At 47.7% G+C, this 23,308-nt stretch overlaps 1 protein-coding gene across 1 annotated transcript in view; it reads right to left on the reverse strand.

The window, feature by feature from the left end:
- LOC116956314 (sodium/potassium-transporting ATPase subunit beta-3-like) overlaps positions 1 to 11,583 on the reverse strand; it is a 44,814-nt gene extending 33,231 nt beyond the window's left edge. The window contains exons 1-2 of the mRNA XM_032977839.2: positions 11,298 to 11,583; positions 9,220 to 9,313 (exon numbers count right to left, since the gene is read on the reverse strand). Of these exons, the coding sequence (XP_032833730.1) occupies positions 9,220 to 9,291 (72 nt within the window). The 5' untranslated portion in view covers positions 9,292 to 9,313; positions 11,298 to 11,583. The remainder of the gene's footprint in view (positions 1 to 9,219; positions 9,314 to 11,297) is intronic.
- Between the last annotated feature and the right edge of the window lie 11,725 nt (positions 11,584 to 23,308).

Genomic DNA, 23,308 nt, shown 5'->3' on the forward strand with positions numbered 1-23,308 from the left:
TGTGCAAGCTGCTTTCAACTTAAAATTTGAAGTACAGTACTTTAGAAGTTAGCGGTATTGAGAATGCATTCAATTATGTGGGAAAGGTCGGATTTGTGGTGGACATTTAAAGAAAATGACAGCTACACTGTGTGCGCAAAAGTGAAATTATGGTTGGTCAAGGAGGATACATTATGGTTGGATATGTGACTATGTACTGTGCTGAGATTCATTAATTGTTAGCACAGACAGGCATGGTTAATAGTACAAGATGGTTTAGAGTACAATATGCTAAATATTAATCTTGATTTAAAGCTTTTAGGACTGCAGGAATCCATACTGTTTGTTTTTTTCGGTAAAGTCACGTAGATATAAAATAGAATAAATCACGACGTTTCGGGCGCAACACAAGCGTCCATCATCAGGTGGGAAAGCATGGTCTGCTGCTGAGGCAGACTGTTTTTAAAAGGTTTGAAATGGGTGTAGCTCAAGTGTTATAAAGAAGTGGCCGGGGCTAGTGATGTTAATGTGAGAAATTAGCATGTAACTGTAAGATAGAAAAGCAGCCTCCTAAACTGACTGTGATGTTTCCATCCAACCAGCATATGTCAGCTGTTATTTCGACTCCCTGTCTCTCTCTCTCTATACCTCTCTCTTAGATCTCTCATGCTCACATGTCCGTTGCATTGCACTCCCATGCCTTTGAATTGCATTCTCATGCGCACATTGTCTTTTGGATTACACTCTCATACTCACATTGTCTGTAGGATTACACTCTCATACTCACATTGTCTTTTGGATTACACTCTCATACTCACATTGTCTCTAGGATTACACTCTCATACTCACATTGTCTGTAGGATTACACTCTCATACTCACATTGTCTGTAGGATTACATTCTCATACTCACATTGTCTGTAGGATTACACTCTCATACTCACATTGTCTGTAGGATTACACTCTCATACTCACATTGTCTTTTAGATTACACTCTCATACTCACATTGTCTCTAGGATTACACTCTCATACTCACATTTTCTGTAGGATTACACTCTCATACTCACATTGTCTGTAGGGTTACACTCTCATACTCACATTGTCTGTAGGATTACACTCTCATACTCACATTGTCTTTTAGATTACACTCTCATACTCACATTGTCTGTAGGATTACACTCTCATATTCACATTGTCTGTAGGGTTACACTCTCATACTCACATTGTCTATAGGATTACACTCTCATACTCACATTGTCTGTAGGATTACACTCTCATACTCACATTGTCTGTAGGGTTACACTCTCATACTCACATTGTCTGTAGGATTACACTCTCATACTCACATTGTCTGTAGGATTACACTCTCATACTCACATTGTCTGTAGGATTACACTCTCATACTCACATTGTCTGTAGGATTACACTCTCATACTCACATTGTCTGTAGGGTTACACTCTCATACTCACAATGTCTGTAGGGTTACACTCTCATACTCACATTGTCTGTAGGATTACACTCTCATACTCACATTGTCTGTAGGATTACACTCTCATACTCACATTGTCTGTAGGATTACACTCTCATACTCACATTGTCTTTAGGATTACACTCTCATACTCACATTGTCTTTTAGATTACACTCTCATACTCACATTGTCTGTAGGATTACACTCTCATACTCACATTGTCTGTAGGATTACACTCTCATACTCACATTGTCTGTAGGATTACACTCTCATACTCACATTGTCTGTAGGATTACACTCTCATACTCACACTGTCTTTTGGATTACACTCTCATACTCACATTGTCTGTAGGATTACACTCTCATACTCACATTGTCTGTAGGATTACACTCTCATACTCACATTGTCTATAGGATTACACTCTCATACTCACATTGTCTGTAGGATTACACTCTCATACTCACACTGTCTTTTGGATTACACTCTCATACTCACATTGTCTGTAGGATTACACTCTCATACTCACATTGTCTGTAGGATTACACTCTCATGCTCACATTGTCTGTAGGATTACACTCTCATACTCACATTGTCTGTAGGGTTACACTCCCATACTCACATTGTCTGTAGGATTACACTCTCATACTCACATTGTCTGTAGGATTACACTCCCATACTCACATTGTCTGTAGGATTACACTCTCATACTCACATTGTCTGTAGGATTACACTCTCATACTCACATTGTCTCTAGGATTACATTCTCATACTCACATTGTCTGTAGGATTACACTCTCATACTCACATTGTCTTTTAGATTACACTCTCATACTCACATTGTCTGTAGGATTACACTCTCATAGTCACATTGTCTGTAGGATTACACTCTCATACTCACATTGTCTCTAGGATTAGACCCGTTGGGTTGCACTCCCTCGTCGAGGAGTCCGCTCTTCTTATCCTTCTTTTCTACAGTTATATGCTAATCTCTCACATTAACATAATGCTAATCTCTCACATTAACATAACGCTAATTTCTCACATTTACATCATGCTAATCCCTCACATTAACATAGACACTTCCGTGCCCTCGTCGAGAAGGCCACTCTCCTGTCTTACAGTTACATGTTAATTTCTCACATTAACGTCACTAGCTCCGGCCACTTCTTTATAACCCTTGAGCTACACCCATTTCAAACCTTTTAAAACAGTGTGCCTCAGCAGCAGACCATGCTTTCCCACCTGATGATGGACGCTTGTGTTGCGCCCGAAACGTCGTGATTTATTTTATTTTATACCTACGTGAATTTACCGAAAGAACCAAAGAGTATGCTAAATATTACTGTAAAGCAATCGAGGTGACCCGGTGGATCAGATGTCAGATAACTGAGCCGGCATTTCTGAGGTCTTGGCTTGAATCCAGGCTCTGGCCATCTGTGAATAAGCTGGGTTCTCAAGTGCAGCGAGTTGATGATCTCCACTGGGTCACAGATGCTGTTGCTACTGCCGCTGCTGATGATGATCCACCAACCCCAAATACAATCGACCGACAGCGAGTGGATTATTGAATCTCTCCGTGTGGATGTTTGAGTGTTATCCTCCATAAGCATAGGATTGTTTTCGGTATATACGCAATTTCCTCCCATATACGATTTTTTTATGATTCCGAGGGCTCTAATGTCAACTCTTCTGTATTGTTCTCATCTTCATCATCATCTTCTTCAGAAAGATAATATTCAACTTCATCAATATCATGATCACAATCTCCGTCATCGATGTTACCTTCTTCAAGTCTGTCCCTTCGTCCTGTCCGCCTCTTCCTCCGACGTTTGAGACATATCGGAGAGCTATACAGCCCAACCACAATAAACCTAGCGCGTCTTACGCAAACAAGTGCCGCTGTCGACTCTCCACGAGGTAGCAGCACATCTATTAATAACCTCCGCGTCGCACTTTATTGAAAGGGCCACCTTCATTAAAAGCGATCCCTGCAACCATTTGCAAAATCCAAGCCGCGAGATGTGATGCCCCACCGAGTGTAGCGTGCCACCACCTCCCAGACCTAATTTTACCTGCGGCCTGCGCGCGCTCGGCCAAATAAGGCGATCGCATCGAGCGTGAAAATGTCGCACGTCTCGGCCACATTCCTCAGGCCTCCCCCAGCGTGCCGCGGCGAGCTAAGGGGGCACCGCGGTGGCTAGGAGATGTTAACTGCCTCGCCGGGTATACAGGAGACCGTGGGTTCGATCCCGACCCTGAGGCCTGTTGTACATTTGGAGTTTGCGCGTCTCTCTCTCTCTCTCTCTCGCCCCGTGGTCGCGTGGATTTTTCTCCGGGTCCTCCGGTTTCTTTCCCTCCACATTTTTTAAATAAAAGATGCGTTTAGATTATGTGACTGCTGTAAATTTTCACGTGATAAGCCACTTTGTTGAGCTATCAACTGTGTCCAGGTGGTTTTTGGCAAAGAGCTATGTAGCTCAGCGGGCCTTACTTGGTCAAATAAAAATAGTTTACAGTTTAAGTTCCACAATTTCCCGTCCACTGAGCCAGCGGTGGTCAAGGGATATTATAATTGTATATTATTAAAATAACAGCGCCCTTTACACCGGAGCGTCTCAGACTCCTTTACACGCGATACGTGACTTTTAGCTCATCTGATGTACATCATTTGAAATAAAGGGCGCCCCCAGTGGCAGCTGCCTCTGTGCATCATGAAGGTGACTCAGTAACTGGCCTGCAAACGTGCATCAGTCTGCGAGTACGGAGGGGTGTGGGGGGGGGGCAATGCTTGCTACGTGTAATCCCAACTGTGCTATTAACTTGAATTTGGCAAATTCCCACCATGAGATCAAGTAATAAAAAAGGTATACCCCTTCATTCTAGCAACTGAACGCCTTATCGCAGTATTCCATCAACCGCCTATACGATAATTCCCTGCAATTATATTTAAATCTTGCTATTGACATCTTGGCAGAGTGAGGCACTTTCCAAAACAAAATCTCCTGCAGACAGCAACCCCTCGTGTCATCACCCTGGGGTACGATCCGAAAAGAGACACCACTGTACAGTACGATATTGAAATGTTCTCTTCTAAAGGCACCTCCCCCCCTCATCTCGCCACAACGACACCGGTATCACTCGACTATTTCCGCACGGGTCTAATTTCCCACCAAATATTTTCCGGGTCGCCTGGTAGACTGGGATCAGACGCGTGCCCAGTGGCCCACAGCCAATATCGGGGCGGGTATACTGGATGCGGTGTGCCGGGCGCAGAAATACATTTCGGGGTCACAGACCCGGGCAGACTCTTGCTGAAATGAAGCCCTGAGTATGACTCCACGTCTCCACTCGGTGTCTGTCTACTGTTAACTATTAACACGGGTGTGCGCAGTGCCGGATGAAGCTAGTGCGGGGCCTGTAGCATGATGTTATCAAGGGGCCCTAAATAAAAAAAACACGTAAATATTGAAACATACATTTTTTACTTGCATAGTAAAGTAATTCTATTTTTTCATTTGATATACAGCCAGATAATAGGATAAATCGCTCACCTTAAACACCCAGTCGTTCGTAAAAGTTTAAGGCAGTATAGTATTATAGTAATAGAGCAAGTGCAGAATCACTGAACCGGAATTGATAGCTTGAAAGCATTTAGCGCGGGGCCCTTGAAAGTGCGGGGCCCGTAGCTACTACATATGCAGCTACTTTTGCTACTACGATAATCCAGCACTGGTTGTGCGCGAGGGCTATGCTGCAGCAATTGTTGCTGGCAACGCATTGACTTTGAGCATCAGTGGCAACTCGGCGCGGCATCGGCAGAACAGCGATTGAGCGGCGTCCAGGCAGTGAAACACTCCAGCGCTGTCCTACCAGACAGTCTCGCCCCCTTCACCTGATGAAGGCCGCTTGTGTTGTGGCCGAAACGTCGTGAGAATATTATTGTGTTATTTTATTTTATCAATTTATTATTTTATTATAATTCTACGTGACTTTACCGAAAGAACCAAAGAAGACAGTGAAACAGAGTTTGTTGAAAAGCGCATTTGATGAACAATCATTGGACCACAAGAGCACTCAAACCGGGGTGGTCATGCCACCTCTGCGTGTGATACAATTGGTAGTTGCCATCCCATTTGCCCGTCGGAGGGGGGGGCGGCATCGATAACATTGGTCCAAATTTGGTTCAATTGTTTCTTTTTGTTAACAGTAGAAATGTTTGCGTCAATCGGTGACGATTTGCTGACGACGATTGCCATGCATTTCACCCGCGTGTCCAGAAACTTTCAACTTTCAAATTTGGTAAGGACTACACGAGCATCGAATCTGTTCATTTTATGTTTTGTGCTTTCATTGGGGATCAATTCGGATGACCTCTAGAGGTCGCCGCACAGATTTACACGGTGTCACGACCTTGAAGCAACAGCACCAAACCACGGCTCGTGATCCGCATGTGGCTCCCGGGGAGTTCAAGCAAGGCTCGACAGAGACTCAGCAGATTTGTCACGTGTCCATAGAACTTGTCCATAACTTGTCCATAGAACGCAGTAGATTTGTAATTTGTCCATAGAACATATTTGTAACTTGTTCGTAAAACTTTAATTGTAAGAGGAAAAATCTGCGACCCCGGGGCACTAGCCCTTGGCAACGTAGCCAGGCATGGATAACCCCGAAGTGCTCCTGTAAATGTATTTCTAAAATTCGAAACCTCACAGCCAACCAGTGACCTCCCCATGTGAACACCCCGCGCGTGTCTTGTGGCTTATGTTCACGAGAAGATTTGGGTACGTAGCTCGTAGGGTCAAGACGCTGGCCTCCCCTGCCACAGGCTTCCGATTGATATCCCTCAAGCATCTAACTTAACCACGCCATAAATTATACTTCATTCTGCTCTGCAGATAAAATTATTCTATCTGTGCTTATTTGCCGAATGCTTACAACAATCTGGCTGGGTTGAGACCAGTGACTCACCTGATTTGACAACCTTTTTAAATCTCTGGTGATAACATGAAGATGAGATTAAATTAAACTGGTGTGTGAGATACTAGATGGATTATTACATCATGTGACCATGAGAGATGGAGATGGCTTGTGGAGACTATCAAACAGCAGCAGATTGATCATAGCTGATGGACGCATGTGATTTAAATCCAAAATCTCAGCAGTGGTGGCCTTGTGTTTGGGCATAGACCACTAAGCCTCCTTTCAGATGAACAAATTTGAGCCACTCTGGGAAAGTGTCCCATCCCTTTCAATATTTTCCGTCTTCCACGAGCAACGGTTTGCTGGCAAAAAAAAATCTTACTTTACCAGGGCTGACCTCCAATGAACGTAATTACTCGAACACAAATATTTATTGCAAATTCGAAAATTGCCCACAAAATTAGTCAATTGGCATTGCCACCTATTGGCATATAAATGGCCCCAGGGTCACTCTTGCAAATGAGACTCCTCTCCTGGTCTCTTGATTTCTCACCTGCGTTGAACAACACAAACCTGGAACTGGACACGGGCTGCTGGCTCGCTTCGAGACGGCACCCGACACCAACTTGGCAAAACAAGACTCGTTCCACGTTTTCAAAGGGAAGGATGAAAATAAAATAATGGCCCCGTGGCTGCGATGGGCCGAGCGGCTGCCCCTGCTGAACACGAGGCAGCACTGTACATCGGGCGGGCAAATTATTTTTAAAACAGAGCGGAGCATTCATTACAGAACATCTGTTGTCAATCCGGCGACGGGGTACGGTTTCACGTTGTCCTGATCATGCCAACCCAGTGGCCATTTCGAACAACGGGCTTAACTCGAGAACGGCCGTTCCATTAAAGCTGCGCATGTGCAGAGGGGGACGCTGCCACGGTGGCATAACGGTTACAGCGGCACCGCTGAAGCTTGCAATGCAAGAGGTTGGCCCGTTCGATTCAATGCCCCGGCGCGGTAGTTGACACGATGGGGCAAGATTCTTGAACCTGGCCACTTCCGTCCACCCAGCGGGAGAAATTGGTGCACCGCAGTTAGTTGATACGCAGGTCCACGTGTGTCGGGGTATGGTTAAGTTGTATTTGTACGTGTTCAGGTGATTTGTTGACCTTTCTTGTACTCTGCACGCCTATCATGTTTGTGTATTGTTTGTTGTTGTAACGTTCTTACCAGTCCCGACTGGACATGTGGAAAAACAAAGAGATTTACAGCTTATCGGATTCCTCCAGTATAAATACATATTCTGATTCTAAAAGTGTGGGTAATTTGACCCCTTCCAAACCGTCGGATCAGCGTGGAAGAGTATGTCAAAATACCGTCTAGACTAGTGTTCTACAATGTAAGGCCCGGGGGCCACTTGTGGCCTGGTGGCCTTTAGTGCGGCCGTGGCCCCTGAGTGGGGGGAGCGGTAGCGTAACGGTTGGCGCGCTGCGCTAGAAACCCGGCGACCCAAGTTCAATTCCCGCTCACGGCCAACACCAGTGGCAATTATTTGAACTGCTCCTGGGCCTCCCCTAGGTAGACTGAGCCCCAAATGATTACCTGGTGCGATGTGCAAACATCGCCACTTTGGAGACAAAGGCGGTCGGGAGTGGTGCTGGCCACCCACCCTCTCGTGTACCGTGCCGGCCTTCATAGGTGCTACTCGCTAAACAGCACTTTCCCCAACAGTCTGTTAAGGCTATGCGGTGAATCTTTGTCTTTGTGTTGTTGTGACCTGCAGTGTGGTGGGTGAACACAGCATGGGTGGGACGAAACGGTCGGTCTGGTAGACCGAGTGCTCAACGCGGGTGGAGGAATCAAGGAGTGAAGTTTTTTGGAAACAGAAACTGTGGTATCTGAGATAAGAGCGTGATAAAGAAGCCATCGATCCTTGATGAGTGAGTTCCTGGAGTGACTCAGTGAGTGCCGGACCATAAACCCGATCACATATATAGCCATGCATACATTGCTACAGGGAAGTTCCGAAACTAACGGACGTGCAGGTGGTGCAACTGTACCAGTGATCAAGAGTTTGATTGGCGCTGATCTCCGCAGAATTGGGATATTGGACAGAGAAATGGTGGGACGGGGGGGGGGGGAATTTATTCCTTGCACTAGGGCACATGACAACCATGCTGCGTCACTGCTACAGGGGATGCCCTGGCCAACAGGGATTCAAACCCAGGACTTTTGCGGTGGCAGCTCGCCGCTCTGACCACTGAGCCACCCGGCCACCGATGATGTATTTCATGATTTAACCTCCAAATGACCTCTCACCACAAAACAGGGAACACACGCAACAACAACAACAACAACAAAAATGGGCCGTGCTGTGGTGGCTATGCACGTGGCCTGTAGTCCAGACAGCGGCGAGATTTGGTGGATCGCACACAGAGATGTTGTGAAACTCCCCGTGGGCGTTGAGGAGGTGTGACACCCTGGCTCGCCGGGAGAAGGCGGTACGGCAAACGTGTGGATTCCAGCCGTTCCATCTGTAAGGGGATCGAGTGTTTCCCCCTCGTACGCGTGGGTTTTCTCACGGGTGCTCCGGTTTCCTCCCACGTTGAAACACTCATGAATTGGCCGATGACACCTTAATATGTCGGGGACCGCAGAGCTTCGGCAATTATTGGCGCCGGCTCACCGACCGCCTGATGATGCCTTCCCCGCTCGTCCGTGATTCCTCCTCGCGCCGCCGAGGCCGTTCTCTCGCTCTCTCTCGCTCTTCGAGAGCGAGAGAGAACGGCTGTGAGATCATTGTCGTCGCGTCTACGCTCGTGAACGAACGCGCGTCGCCATCAAGCGGAACTCACCGCGTCGTGGGCATTGGTGTGCTTCAGGCTCTGCGGGGTGGCAGCCGCAGCTGCGTTGTTGGTCGTGGACATGTCTCAAAAGTTCTCTCCAAACCTGGACACGCGGGAGGGGTGGGGACGAAACGTCGTATCAGTCGCCGGACGTCCCCAACGCACGTTTGTCCTTGGAAGTGATTCGTCGAGCAGTTATGACGATGCGTCTCAAGCCTCACAACGAGATGGCGTCGAGCTTGGAGGAGGAGGAGGAGGCGTTTCGCGTGGGCCGGCAGGTTGAAACTTTTAGCTCTGTTTTTTTTTTCAATCTCCCAAGGTGTGGGCAACGCTGTGATCAATGTGGGCGGTTTCCAACCGGGCAAAATGTCTTATAGGAACGCAACTTTGCACTTAAGTTTTGCTCGTGTTGGATCATCCTAACGGGCCTTTATCGTGCTACCGCGTTACAAAAGAGGCATGCAGACAGAGGTCATTCATGATTTTTTCCCGAGTTGGAAAGTGTTAAAAATCCTTCATTTGTAATCAGATGAGAGCCCATTGGGATTACACGTCTTTTTTTTTTAAAGATGAGACTTAAGTCGAAACAAGCATAAGACAAACGATTCAAAAATTAGACCACTATTGAAACTCGGAATGCACGTGAAAATGTCAAAATTTTAATGAGTATACAATTGAGCTTCTTGAAATATACAAGAGCCAGGTGTATGAACTTTAAAATACTTGTTAAAATGGAATTTAACGTGCAATTCCAATGTTAAACAGCGACGATTATTATGACAAGGGGAATCTTGGGGCAACCGGTGCGTGAGTGGAAATCGGACATCACGAGAGTGCGTGACGCATCCACATGGGCCACGTGCAACTCACAAGCACGGTCATTCATAATGCCCCAATAATAACAATGATAACAAAACTGTATTTTGACAACAACAGAACAAATAGGCAGACAATATCATCTCCTTCATACATCTGTCCCATCCACTTCAAGCACACGGCGTTCTGGAAGTGCACCATCTCAGCAAACATCGGCGCATGTCAGCGGCCAAACCAAAATCAAATTTCAGCAGCATACTCTCACGCGGAGGGACGGATGTTGGCGCCCGTCCTCCACAACGAGGCTCGTGATAATTTCCCCGTGGCCATCCGTTGCGTTGCAGTCAATCAGCAGCTGCAACGCACGGCGGAGTCGGGCGATATCCGGGGGCCCTAGCGCGGAAAAACTTTCCCCGCTCGACCGGACGGACGGACGCGCGCCGGACGAAGTGCGACCGGCCTCGTGCTCGGGAAGCCGCTTGGGGAGCGAGGCCCGAGGGCGACGCGGGCGACCGAGACCCCCGTCGGGAGTGATGCTACGGGGGAAGGGGTCCAGAGTTCGCGTCTCTTCGGCGGCCCTTGACACCCGAGGCTCTTTTGCGTGAGCCGCCGGCCACTTGCCATCGACTTTTGGCGTCGCGACGCAAACTGCTCGATTCGCGGGTGGAAGATCGCATGTTTGTTTATGTTTAACACGAGACTTAAAGCAACGTGGAAATTATAGGCTAATGCTGCCCTATGGGTGAAGCCTGTCAACCTCCCCGACCGTAATGTTGGGTTTCGGATTTGCCTGTTATGTGGATTGGCTTGACTAAATTAGTTACACAATTTCAGCCGTCTAATCAGTCTATAACCAATTTGACATATTACATGGGTCAATCAGTCACTCAGAATCAATGCGTAGAAGATAATCATACACATATGTTACTGTAAGCATCATCAGAATATTACATATTCACTGAGAGGGTTACCTTGCAAAGTAACTGTTAATCTCAGGGGGCTTTCAAACGATTATACAAGCTTTGCTTACAACTTCCAATAATAACATGACACCAGTACAATATTCATACGATGGACAATATTATCACTCTCATTGCTTAAAAAGTTTGGCATTTAGGAATTAAACACCGTACTGTAAATTTACGATGCAACGATCAACTTCCAACCTTCACAAAAAGAACCAAACACCCACACCGCTTCATCTATCCGTACAATTTATGACCCTCCTAAAACCCATAGGAATTAACAAGCCGATGGCAGAATGACCTTACCTTGAAGGTCACACGCACAAGAAGGTTTCCAGGTTGTTCAGCGCCACGCAGAAATCTCACGAGAGGGCCCAAAAGTTTATTTTGCTCCTTGCCACTCCCCAACAACAACAACAACAAACTGAGCAATTTCTACTCGGCGGTTGCGGTATTTTGCCACCGGTTTCAAAAGAGCCGGAGCCGCAGGACGGGTCACCAAAGGAAACCCACAAAGTGCTGCGGCAAAAAAAAACCGAACGACTGAATATTCGCTCGTACTGCAATTCGGAGACCGCGCAGAGAGGGAGGTGGTGGTGGTGGCGGGGGGTGGGTGGGTGGATGGGTGGCAGGGGGGGGGGCGTGAGGCAGTTGGACGGACGGTGTCGTTCAGGCTCGGCCCTTTTCAGCGAAGCCATTTGTTGTAAAAAAAAAATTGTTTAACGGACGCTACCTCCCCCTGTTTTCCCCGGTCCTCGGTGCCGAATGGACCGTCCCATAGCGCGTTGAGAAGAGAGGAGGGGCTCCACGCGCCCCAAAAAGTCTGCTGCTGCTGCTGTCAGTCAGCGGCGAGATTGCCGGCTCCGTTCAAAGGGGACAATGTTGTGCGTGCAGTGCCGGATTAAGCGAGTGCGGTTGCCCATCGCGTATGTTATAAAGGGGCCCTGAATTTTTTTTTTAAAACCACTTAAATATTAAAACACACATTTTTAACTTGCACAGTAAAGTAATTGCATTTTTTCATTTGCTGTACAGTCAGAGAATACGACAAATCGCTAACCTTAAACACCCAGTCGTTCGTAAAAGTTGAAGTACTATAGTATATTCTTTGGGTTTTTCGGTAAAGCCACGTAGATATAACAATAATACAAATATCACGACGTTTCGATTGCAACACAAGCAATCGTCATCAGGTGAAAAAATATTGTGGGAGCACTCTCCCGCTGTATTTTCGTGCAGTCACAAAAGCTTTAAGTCAAGTACCGTACTATAGTCATAGAGCAAGTGCAGAATCACTGTAACCGGAATTGATAGCTTGAAAGCATTTAGCGCGGGGCCCTTGAAAGTGCGGGGCCCGTAGCTACTACATGTGTAGCTACTACTACATGTGTAGCTACTACTACACGTGTAGTAGTAGCTACTACACGTGTACTAGCTACTACTACACGCGTGTAGCTACTTGTGCTACTGGGATCATCCGGCACTGGGTGCGTGGCAGAATGGGCCATCCGTGGAGAAGTCCGGTGGAAAAAAAAAATTGAGGAATAAATTGATTATTTGTTTGAAGATAAATAAATGCTCAGAATCGATTTTATGTTTCACTTCATCGCTATCGAGGGAGGGGGGGGGGGCGGTGGCGGGGGTTGGTGGGATGGTGGCGCAGTGGTTAGCGCACTGAACTAAACACAAACCCCAATGAATGATCGCCTGCGTCTGATTGCTAGCCCCGGTCAACATCAGCGACGCGTGATATCGAATGAGTGCGGGTCGGTGAAGGTGGACTTGCATCGCAGACAACGGGAGCAGAGGAACGCATTGGAACGACGGATTACTTTGCTGTACTGCCCTCTGCTGCTAGCCGCGTAGTCCGGCCAGTAACCTCTAACAACCCAGTTGTGCGTGGTGGTGGTGGTGGCGGCGGCCCATCCAAGAACTATCCAGGCTCAACGCTGCTTAACTTCCAGTATCTGGCGAGAGATGGGGCGCATTGCGAATGATTGTCACAGACACAAACACTTGGCTCGTAACCCAAACCAAGCACACATGTTGATGCACACACGTGATTACGTGCATGCATTACATTCTATATGGGCAAAATCAGCCTTATATATAAATACATGTACACGCTACAAAGACAAAAGATCCCCCGTGTAGCCTTAACAGACTATAGGGGCAAGTGCTGTTAGCGAGCATCTATGAAGGTCGGCACGGCACACGAGGGGGTGGGTAGCCAGCACCACGCCCGGCAGCCTAACCGCTACACCACCGCTCCCCACATCCCACACACACACAGACGCACACACACACAGACGCACACACACACACAGACAAACGCACACACACAGACAGACGCACACACACACACAGAGACAGACGCACACACACACAGACAGATGCACGCACAGACACACACACACACAGGCAGACGCACACACACACAGAGACAGACGCACACACACACAGACAGACGCACACACAGACGCACACACACAGACAGACACACACACAGAGACAGACGCACACACACACAGACAGATGCACGCACAGACACAGACAGACACACACACAGACGCACACACACAGACAGACGCACACACACACAGACAGACGCACACAAACACACAGACGCACACACACACACAGACGCACACACACACACAGACATACACACGCGCGCGCATTCGTCAGTACATGACGGCATAGCTGAAACGACTGCGAGCGCTGGGCGGTCTGTGGTGGGCGCGCAGAGGAAACACTGCGAGGGCAAAGGCGCAGCCCCGGCAATGACTTGCCCGCGTTACCAGCCGGAGGAAGGGGAGGCATCGACGAGAGGGAGCCCACGGAGGAGCGGCCGTTGACAACCCGTGGGTGGCTTAGTTGGGGGCGGCCGAAGGCGCTGCTGCTGCGGCGATTTTGGCCTACTCTTCCTACGCCGGCCTCAGACACCTCGCAAGAGGTGGGAGTGCACAGACTTGACCCCACCGCACGTGACCTGCCGATCGGCGCTAGGTGGACAGGGTCGGCGCGGGGCGGCGAAATTTAGGGAAGTTTGTCCATTGCTTCGCCTGCCGCGCCGGGAGATCAAATCCAACCGGCGGCCTCTGGAGTGCAAGCCCAGTGCGGTGAACTCCCCCACCTCCCACACCTAACTCTACCCAAACTTAACCCTAAACCGACCCAGCTCGAACCCTACCCTAACTTCTACAAACCTAAACCCTATACTCTAAACCCTCCCCAATCCCAACCATACCCTAAAGCTACTCCGATAAGCACCTCCAGCACCTCCGACTCGCACGGCTCGCTAACGTACGCTGCGATACAAGTCCAACATACACACATAGATAGATAGATACACAATATGCGTGACCTCCGCCGATCTTCGACCTTCAGACTGACTTCGAGGTGTCACATAATTTGTGCTCACGATCCACTCGCGCGTGCGTGCGTGTGTGTGTGCCCGTGGTACGGCGCCCTAACTTACTGCCTCTCGGCATCCGCCCGGTCCATTTCTGTCGCCCGTTGGCACCCTGACACCCGACCGCCGTGGCACCACCCCGCGCCCCCCCCCCCCCGCGCTGTGCATGCCGCTGGATGGGGTTACCCCGAGGCTGTTTAGAGGAAGCCGCTGGGCCATCAAAACGAAGGCGTCCTGTGTTCTCAGGCATCGCTCAGGCGATGAGGATGACAAGAAACGACCGTGTGTGTGTGTGTGCGTATCGAACAGGGCTGCATGGGCAGCGGCAGCTGTGCGCTCGCTTTTTCGTTGCGAACCCGGCGATCCGAGTTCGTGTCCGGCACGCGGCCAACACCGGTGACGATTATTTGAACCGGTCCTGCGCCTCCTCCCCTAGGTGGACTAAGCCTCAAATGAGTTCCTTCGTGCGATGTGCTGGCCACCCGCCCCCTCGTGTGCCTTTCTGGCATTCATACAGTGGGTGCTACTCGCTAACAGCACTTGCCCCAACAGTCTGTTCAGGCTATACGGCGGCAGCGGAATCTTTATCCTTGTGCAGGGGCTGCCCAAGGAGATCATAGAGGCCCAGGAGGCCACGTGCGCCCCTCCCCCCCCCCCCCCATATTCAGGAGGGACAAAATAACAAGGCCCCCAATTGTGGGGGTCCCCTCTTTCTTGTAAGGCCAGGGACTGATTGCCCCATGTGCCAACCCCAATCACCCGTGGCCCTGCTTGTGTGAGTTGAAGTTTTTTTTTTATGCCAGAGTTGGCAATTGCGTGCTGGCGGCATGTGGGTGGGGAAGGCCCCGTAGTCCAGCAGTGGATAGACCACAGCTGATGGAAGTATAAACATCAAGTTGGAAATATTTAGGTAGTTGTGGTTAAGTTATTAAGTGTCAAGTAAATGTCTTATGTGTTAATTAATTGAAATTAAAGTTGCGATATGTCAATATTTTAACAACAACAACAAATATATAAACACCCATATACACGGACTTACGAACATTTTCAGAGATAAGAACAAACCTATCCGTATGTCGAGTTGCCTGTTCGGACCGAGAGTCGTACAGTAAGTTCAACCACCTGCGCAATAGATGGCGGTGGTGGCATCTACATCTGCAGAACGTCAAGAACCAGTGGCATCTACATCTACAGGACGTCAAGAACCAGTGGCATCTACATCTGCAGAACGTGAAGAATCCAGTGGCATCTACATCTGCAAAACGTGAAGAACCAGTGGCATCTACATCTGCAGAACGTGAAGACCCAGTGGCATCTACATCTACAGGAGATGATACAACTTTTAAAGCCATTCACCGTGTTTAGTGTGCACGCCGCACAACGTGTTTGGAACCGACGGGAGTAAAGTTGGACTTACGAACAAATCGATTTACGAACACACCTCTGGAACCTAAGTCGTTCGTAAGTAGAGTAGTCCCTGTATATCGCCCCGATGTACGCGAAAATGTGATATGTCTGGCAGGGGGCACACTACAAGCAAAATGTTAGAAGCCCCCGATGGAGGTCGGCTGTGACAAGTGCATGAGATGATCTACTTCACTGCCAGAATTGTCTCTCCTACCCGATATTAGGAAACTGCTAGAGCCATGCACTTTTAAATAATCCAGATTGAAAACTCATTTGATTAGTTTGTTGTCCTTCCCCTGCACCTCAACATAGTACATACGTATGCACTTATTGGCTGGATGAAGTTCAACTCATAAGTTAATGTCCTGATTAGTTTACGCAGGACATTGCTTCAGTTGATGTTGTGGTCATCGTGGATTAATTCATCGCCTCCAGTTAAATTTCATGTTTTGCAGTGGTTCACAACAAGTGAGGTCTCACAGAGAGTCCCACAGACTCTCACAGACAGACCCACAGACTCACAGGGAGACCCACAGACTCACAGAGTTCACAGTGGTTCACTAATAGTGAGGTTTCACAGAGACCCACAGACTCACAGGGAGACCCACAGACTCACATGGAGACCCACAGACTCACAGGGAGACCCGCAGACTCACATGGAGTGCTCACAGTAGTTCGCTACTGTGTGGTCGATGGTGTGTTCGGTGTTTCTGCAATCGGGCTTAGAGTGTCCACGTGTGCGAATGTCGTGGTCGTCGTGGGAGACGTTCGAATTCAATGAAAAAATAATAATTATGTTTTTTTGTTTGTTACAATTTCTACCAATAAAACAGGTGTTAAGATGTTCAAACACCAAATAGATTATTTTTGCAAGGCACCACGTCTGCATTAACCACGTGCTTGTGGCAAAACATGCAAACATGCTCTGGTAATATTGCATATTTTGGCACAAGTACGCGTGGTTCATGCAGACGTCATGCCTTGCAAAAGGAATCTATTGTGGTGTTTGAACATCTTCACACAACGCCTGTTTTCATTCCCAGCAAGGGTACAGACTTATTCTTACCCCCCTCCCTGATCATGCTTGACACTGCCAAAAAGGCCCCCAACATCAAAATGCGGATTTGAGTTTGCGTGGACGACGTGAGGATGGTGCCACCTGCTGAGCGACGGTGGTCCGTGCCTTCCCACGTGCCCTGAGAGGCGTAGCCACAGTGCCGGATTATCCCAGTAGCACAAGTAATTGTTTTTTTTTCATTTGCTATACAGCCAGATAATACGACAAATCGCTAACCTTAAACACCCGGTCGTTAATAAAAGTCGAAGGCGGTATAGTACTATAGTAATAGAGCAAGTGCAGAATCACTGAACCGGAATTGATATCTTCAAAGCATTTAGCAGCTACACGTGTAGCAGCTACACGGAATTGATAGCTTCAAAGCATTTAGCAGCTACACGTGTAGCTGCTAAATGCTTTGAAGCTATCAATTCCGGTTCAGTGATTCTTCACTTGCTCTATTACTATAGTACTATACCGCCTTCGACTTTTATGGACGACCGGGTGTTTAAGGTTAGCGATTTGTCGTATTATCTGGCTGTATAGCAAATGAAAAAATACAATTACTTTACTATGTAAGTCAAAATTTGTGTTTTAATATTTAAGTGTTTTTATTTTATTTAAGGCCCCTTCAAAACATCATGCTACAGGCCCCGCACTAGCTTCATCCGGCACTGCATAGCCACTGTGAACTTGGCCGTGGCGTGTCACGGGAGGGGGGGGAGCAACGACTGGCTGGGGGGGGGCTATGCAAGATCCGACTGTAGGCCCCCCTTCGTATCTCCCGACTCACGTTTACTGAAATAGCTACGGGATGTTTTTAAACCCGTATAACACAATAATATGTAGGCTACAAAATGGTACCTTTTGACAATATATTGATACTGGCAAAAAGGTAAATTTTTGTAGCTGCTCACCCCGAGCTACAAACGCTCTGATGGTGCATGGTCTTTGTACTGTTCGCCTATTGGCGTTGTTCTCTGGTGCGACACTGGTGGTGAGACTGGGCCATGAAGAAGGCCACTGTCTCTGGTGTAGGCCAATCAGTTTCAAAGACAATGCGTCAAACATTATCACAGCCACGTGGTTGTTTGCATGTTCATCACAAGTACCGTGTGTGGTTAATGCAGGAACTTGATTCCTTGCAAAAGGTTTCTTTTTGGTGTTTGAACATCTTAGCACCTCTTGTTTTATTGCCAGAAACGGTAAAATGTATTCTTATTTTTTTTCATAACATGTAGGCTATAACTAACAATTTTATTTTAGTTGCACCGTGTATTGAGGTTAGACTTTAGAGGAAGACAGTCTCATGGTGACAGTATTAATAATACAAATATTTTAAGGCACAATACTAACAATGAAGTTATCATTCATCTTGTGTTCATGCGCATGTCAGCTATCGAAACAGCCTCGTGGTATTTAGTAACCACACACCAGCAGTAGCACTGCTAGATTTTACGCTCGGTATTTTCGGAAATAGTTTTTTCTTTTTATTTCCAGCAATGTCTTATTGACATTCATGGCTTAATTGTAGCCGGCTGCCCCCCCTGTGCGTCGCATAACCCTGCATACCCCTCCCCATAGCTGCGTCCCTGGCGTGTCACGATCACTGGGGTGGAGGAAATGATTCCAGTGCACACCCAGCCTCGTGGAGCCTGGGTTCGATTCCCGGCCACGGCTCGAACCAGTGGCGAGTCTTCTTCTCATTCTTCGTGTCTCCTTAATAGAGGTTGTCACGTAAACAGAACGTGGCCAATTCGTCACTAGCACAGCACACCAGTGTGTCGGAGAGCCAAGCCACAACATTTACAGTCTGAGTATGACGTTTCGCCAGTAATTACGAGCTTCATCAGGCGAAAGCACAGATTTGTTGTCATTTCTGGCGAAACGTCATACTCAGATTGTAAATGTTGTGGCTTGGCTCTCCGACACACCGGTGTGCGGTACTAGTGACGAATTGGCACGTTCTGTCTACGTGACAACCCTTACTAATTGGCTGTGTCGGGTGGTGGCGGGTTCAACGACACATTTATATATTTTCGCGATCTAACAAAAAAAAAACACTCTATTATGGATGATATTGGTCACGAAAGCCTACTACGTGTTAAACTTCGTGTCGCCTGTCCAACCTCTATGCTCTTGCCCCAATATTCTGCACAGGCCACCGGCTTCTGGTGGTTGGTATTAACACATCTTGAAGAGTGGCATTGTGGGTGCTGCAGGGCATCTCAGGAGATGGTCCACGTGGTTTGCTTCTCCCTACAAGCACACATTGTCCGGTTGCTTCGAAGCCCCCCTCCAATGATTTCACGAGAGAGTTGCATCTGCCGAATCCCGAGTGATATACAGCATCTGAACCTGTCCCATTGAACAGCGTGGTGAAGTATGGCGAAACGACATAACTGACAAGGCACATGGGGAGTCCTCGACATGAACCTTGATTGAGAAAGGAGTGTAATTTACCATTACTGTGTGAATGCATTAATAATACTGTGCTGATAAATAGGAAAAAAAATACTTTGGACATGAAACATGTAAAACAACTTAATACATTGCATTGAGAATATGTCGATAACTAAATGGTTGAAAAACATCTAATTTGTATCCTGGTCTTAATGTCAAAAACTAAAATATAAAATGTAACGAGGAGATGCACTCATTAATTTGCATCCAGATACTAATGACGTGTACCTATAGTATGGAAGTGAGAGTGTGGGTGCATCGTTATACACACCCATGCCACTGTTTTGGGTGAACCTATGAGCGCAAGGCAATCAACTGGGAAAATAAAATATCCAAACTCTTTGGTTCTTTCGGTAAAGTCACGTGATTTATTTTATTTTCTACCTACGTGACTTTATCGAAAGAACCAAAGAGTATGGATTCCTGCAGTCTCGAAAGCTTCAAATCAAGATTAAAATATCCATCTTCTGCATCAGCACCACCAGCACCAGCAGCCACATGTCTTGCAGAAGTTTGGCTCATGAAGGTCCTCCCAGATTAGTGCAGGGGTGTCCGATGTCCACCCTGTGATGTGCCGTTAAATACCTGGACCACTTGATCACCCAGACCAAATGACGCGTTCTATTCCTGGCCACGAATATCAGTTGCCAATAAATGATATAAATAAAACACACTTTCCTTTCATCGCTTCACATATTTTTGTTTAAATTCAATACTCGCGACAGGATGTCTGGGCTTCTGTTTATCCAGCAGCATTTCACTTGACCGGTTTTCAACCTTCTGGGTCGCATCGCTAAATGAAAGTTCGTCAATCGAATACGGCCTGTCACGTGACACACACTACTCTCGGTTGCAGAGTGGGTGACCAGAGGTCACATGCATTTGGGATTTCAGAGCTAGTTTTGCGACATCTACTTCCATGGACCGTTCTCTAACGCGATGGGTCACTTTGCCCTGCAAGATTTTGAGTCCCGTGAGACTGATAGCAAAAATCAGGATATAATTGGGGAAAACGGCAAAACTAAAATAAATGAAGTTTTGTGTCCAATCCAATACTGGACGAACGCCTCTCCACGCCATGCTCGTCATGGAGGCTAAATGCCCATCCTTCACCACGCCGTTCAGCGTGGGTTGGGTTTAGAGGGTAGTTATGCAATTTATACTTCTTGCGGGGCCATTCTCTTGCACCGTGCGGGAGACGCGAATGAGTTCTCCATCTCGTGACGCGACGCCGTCAACAGTAAAGTCGGCGGGGGAAATGGCAAAAAAAAACCGAGAAAAAACGAAAATGAATTACAGTTTGGTAGAGAGAAAGACATTTATATGAGCGGGACATTGATATGGGGTGTGTCGGCGTGGCACTTAGACGTATAGTTGGATTCAGTCGTTGTGGGGCCGACGTCACCCCATCGCCCTCGCTGGGCAGGTGGGGGGCAACGTCCGCCCCCTTTCCGCTCCCTCCTTCATCGCGTCGATCGGCTCCCGCAGGGCCCCCGCCGACCGAGTGATCGCACCCCCCCCCACCCCCCTAGCGCCCCGAGGGACGTGGCTCTACTGCTGACTCACCGCCACACGGAGTTAACCCGCACACCCGCCCGTGTACACCACCACTCACGCCAACGCGGCGCGCAGCTGCACGACCGCACCCACACCTGTGGGCGATTCCCTCTTCACACGCGCACACCCCACAGCTAACGCTAATGCGGCGGCGCGAACACGCGCGCACCTGCGGGCGATTGTGTCCTAGCACGCGCGCGCACGCTGCGGCTCCGCGTTCACTCCTCTCGCAATGCGTCGCTCCGCACGCAGTCGCTCCACACACAAATTACCGACACCACACCGATGCTCTGTGCTAACTTTTATTCGCTGCGCAAATACACACTACCTGGAGAGGGAATATTTCGCGAGAAGAGCCTAGCCTATTGCTGCCTGAGTGCCCAGTCACTCAAACGTCCTACCACGTACCTCGAAACTGTACTCACGGAGTCGCAAGGACGCTGTGAGAGTCGAGGGAGAAGGGTGAGAGAAAACTTTACCTATCCCTGCCTCGTAGCAGCACTCGCTGGCATCACACGGATGCTGCGAGCGGCTCGAGGAGGCAGGATGGCAGGGAGTGGGTCTTGACGGCCCAGAGGTTGAAGACAAGAGAGCGAAAATCGTCCCGGGCCGCTCTTTTTATTCCCTTAACTTCAAAGGCCCAGGATGACGTTGCACCGCGCAGCCAATCGTGCGCGCTTACCTGTGGTTACCCCCCCCCCCCGCCCTGTTAGTGTCCTCCGTCGAGTGCCACAGTGGCAGCGCCGGCCACCCATTGCCCCTCGCTGCGGGGTATCTGGAAGGGTGCCCGGCTGGTGAACACACACATTGAGAGTGTGTATTCGGTATGAGGGCCGAGATGGGGGGCAGCAGTGGCGCTGCGATTCTCCTGACCTCATGCTCTTCTTGCTTAATATTCCACCTTCAGTCCTCCTCCCCCCCCACCCCAATGCCGTGAATAACTTATTGCGGTTGGCACAGTGAATCTTTTCTTTCTGCGCCCACACAATTTTAAACCAATGTAGGGGCACCGCAATGTAACCTGTCCTGCGAGGGTCGGCCAATCTCCTGGCACCGGGAAACCGTGGGACTTTCCCTCCAGGGGCCCTTCGGATTAAAACCCGATGTGCCAGGCAATCCCCCGGCGGCAGGACACTACGTATGTGCGCTGCGTGTGTGTGTGTGCTCAGTGCGGGGGCCAGGGGGGAGTCGCGGCGCGTGCGGAGTTGCTCCGCGTCCGTGGCACCACATCGTTTCTATATCGACAGGAGAGAGGCTAACTGAACGCAGACGACTATAAACACACGCACAGTTAAACTATACACGTAAAGAAGACACTGCCATTCTGACTAACACACTTTCAGTTTTATCACAACACACAATTATGTCTAAGCCTTGTCACTGCACAACAAGCATATAGCTACTCACATGACTATTGCTCACAGCAGAGGTCGCTATATTAAAATATTGTACACATGGTATAATAAGACTTTCATTTTATATAGCATCATTCAAGCAAACAGGATCCCATATCGCTGTACATTAATTAGAAATATGGACCAAATACTATATATATATATTTCATCATTAGACCTCCTTTGCCAGTACCAAAATGTAATAATAGGGTTTTTCCCCTTTTTTCTGGCAACAAAACTGAAACCTTTTTACAAGGATTCATGTCTGCATTAACCACAATACCTGCAGTCAATATGCAAACAAAAAAACATACTATGATAATATATGCATTGTCCTTGAAAGCCGTTCCTTGGTGTGGACCAATCAGTTTCAAGGACAATGCATATATTATCATAGTATGTTGTTGTTTGCATTTTGACTGCAGGTATTGTGGTTAATGCAGACATGAATCCTTTTTAAAAAGGTTTCAGTTTTGTTGCCAGAAAAAAGGGGAAAAACCCTATTATTACATTATATATTCTTGGTTCTTTCGGTAAAGTCACGTAGATAGAAAACAAAAATCAACATTAAAACCAAAAAACCCACGAAGTTTTGATCGCAAGACAAGCGGTCTTCTTCTTTTCTCTCTCCACCTGAAGAAGACAGCTTGTGTTGCGATCTAAACGTCATGGATTTTTCTGCTTTTAATTTAGATTTTTGTTTTCTCTCTACGTGACTTGACCGAAAGAACCAAGAATATGAATTCCTGCAGTCACGAAAGTTTTAAGTCTAAATACCATTTGGAGTCACTCACTACCAAGCACCTTTGGTGCATGGATTTTACTTATGGCTATAGATTAATTTGAGTTTGTACACATATATAATATATTTTTGCTGTTATGTACTCATTCATATATAGATATTTATACATATCATCGATCTGCCATATATTGCTTAAATGTCTCCACTGCGTTTTATATTTAATATTCATTTTCCAAGAAGCGGATATTACTTCAAACACCGATGCCCCAAGTCGCACATTCT

This window comes from Petromyzon marinus, chromosome 64 (assembly GCF_048934315.1).
Source record: "Petromyzon marinus isolate PM22_M1 ecotype Great Lakes invasive population chromosome 64, UKy_Petmar_22M1.pri1.0, whole genome shotgun sequence".
Lineage (NCBI taxonomy): Eukaryota > Metazoa > Chordata > Hyperoartia > Petromyzontiformes > Petromyzontidae > Petromyzon > Petromyzon marinus.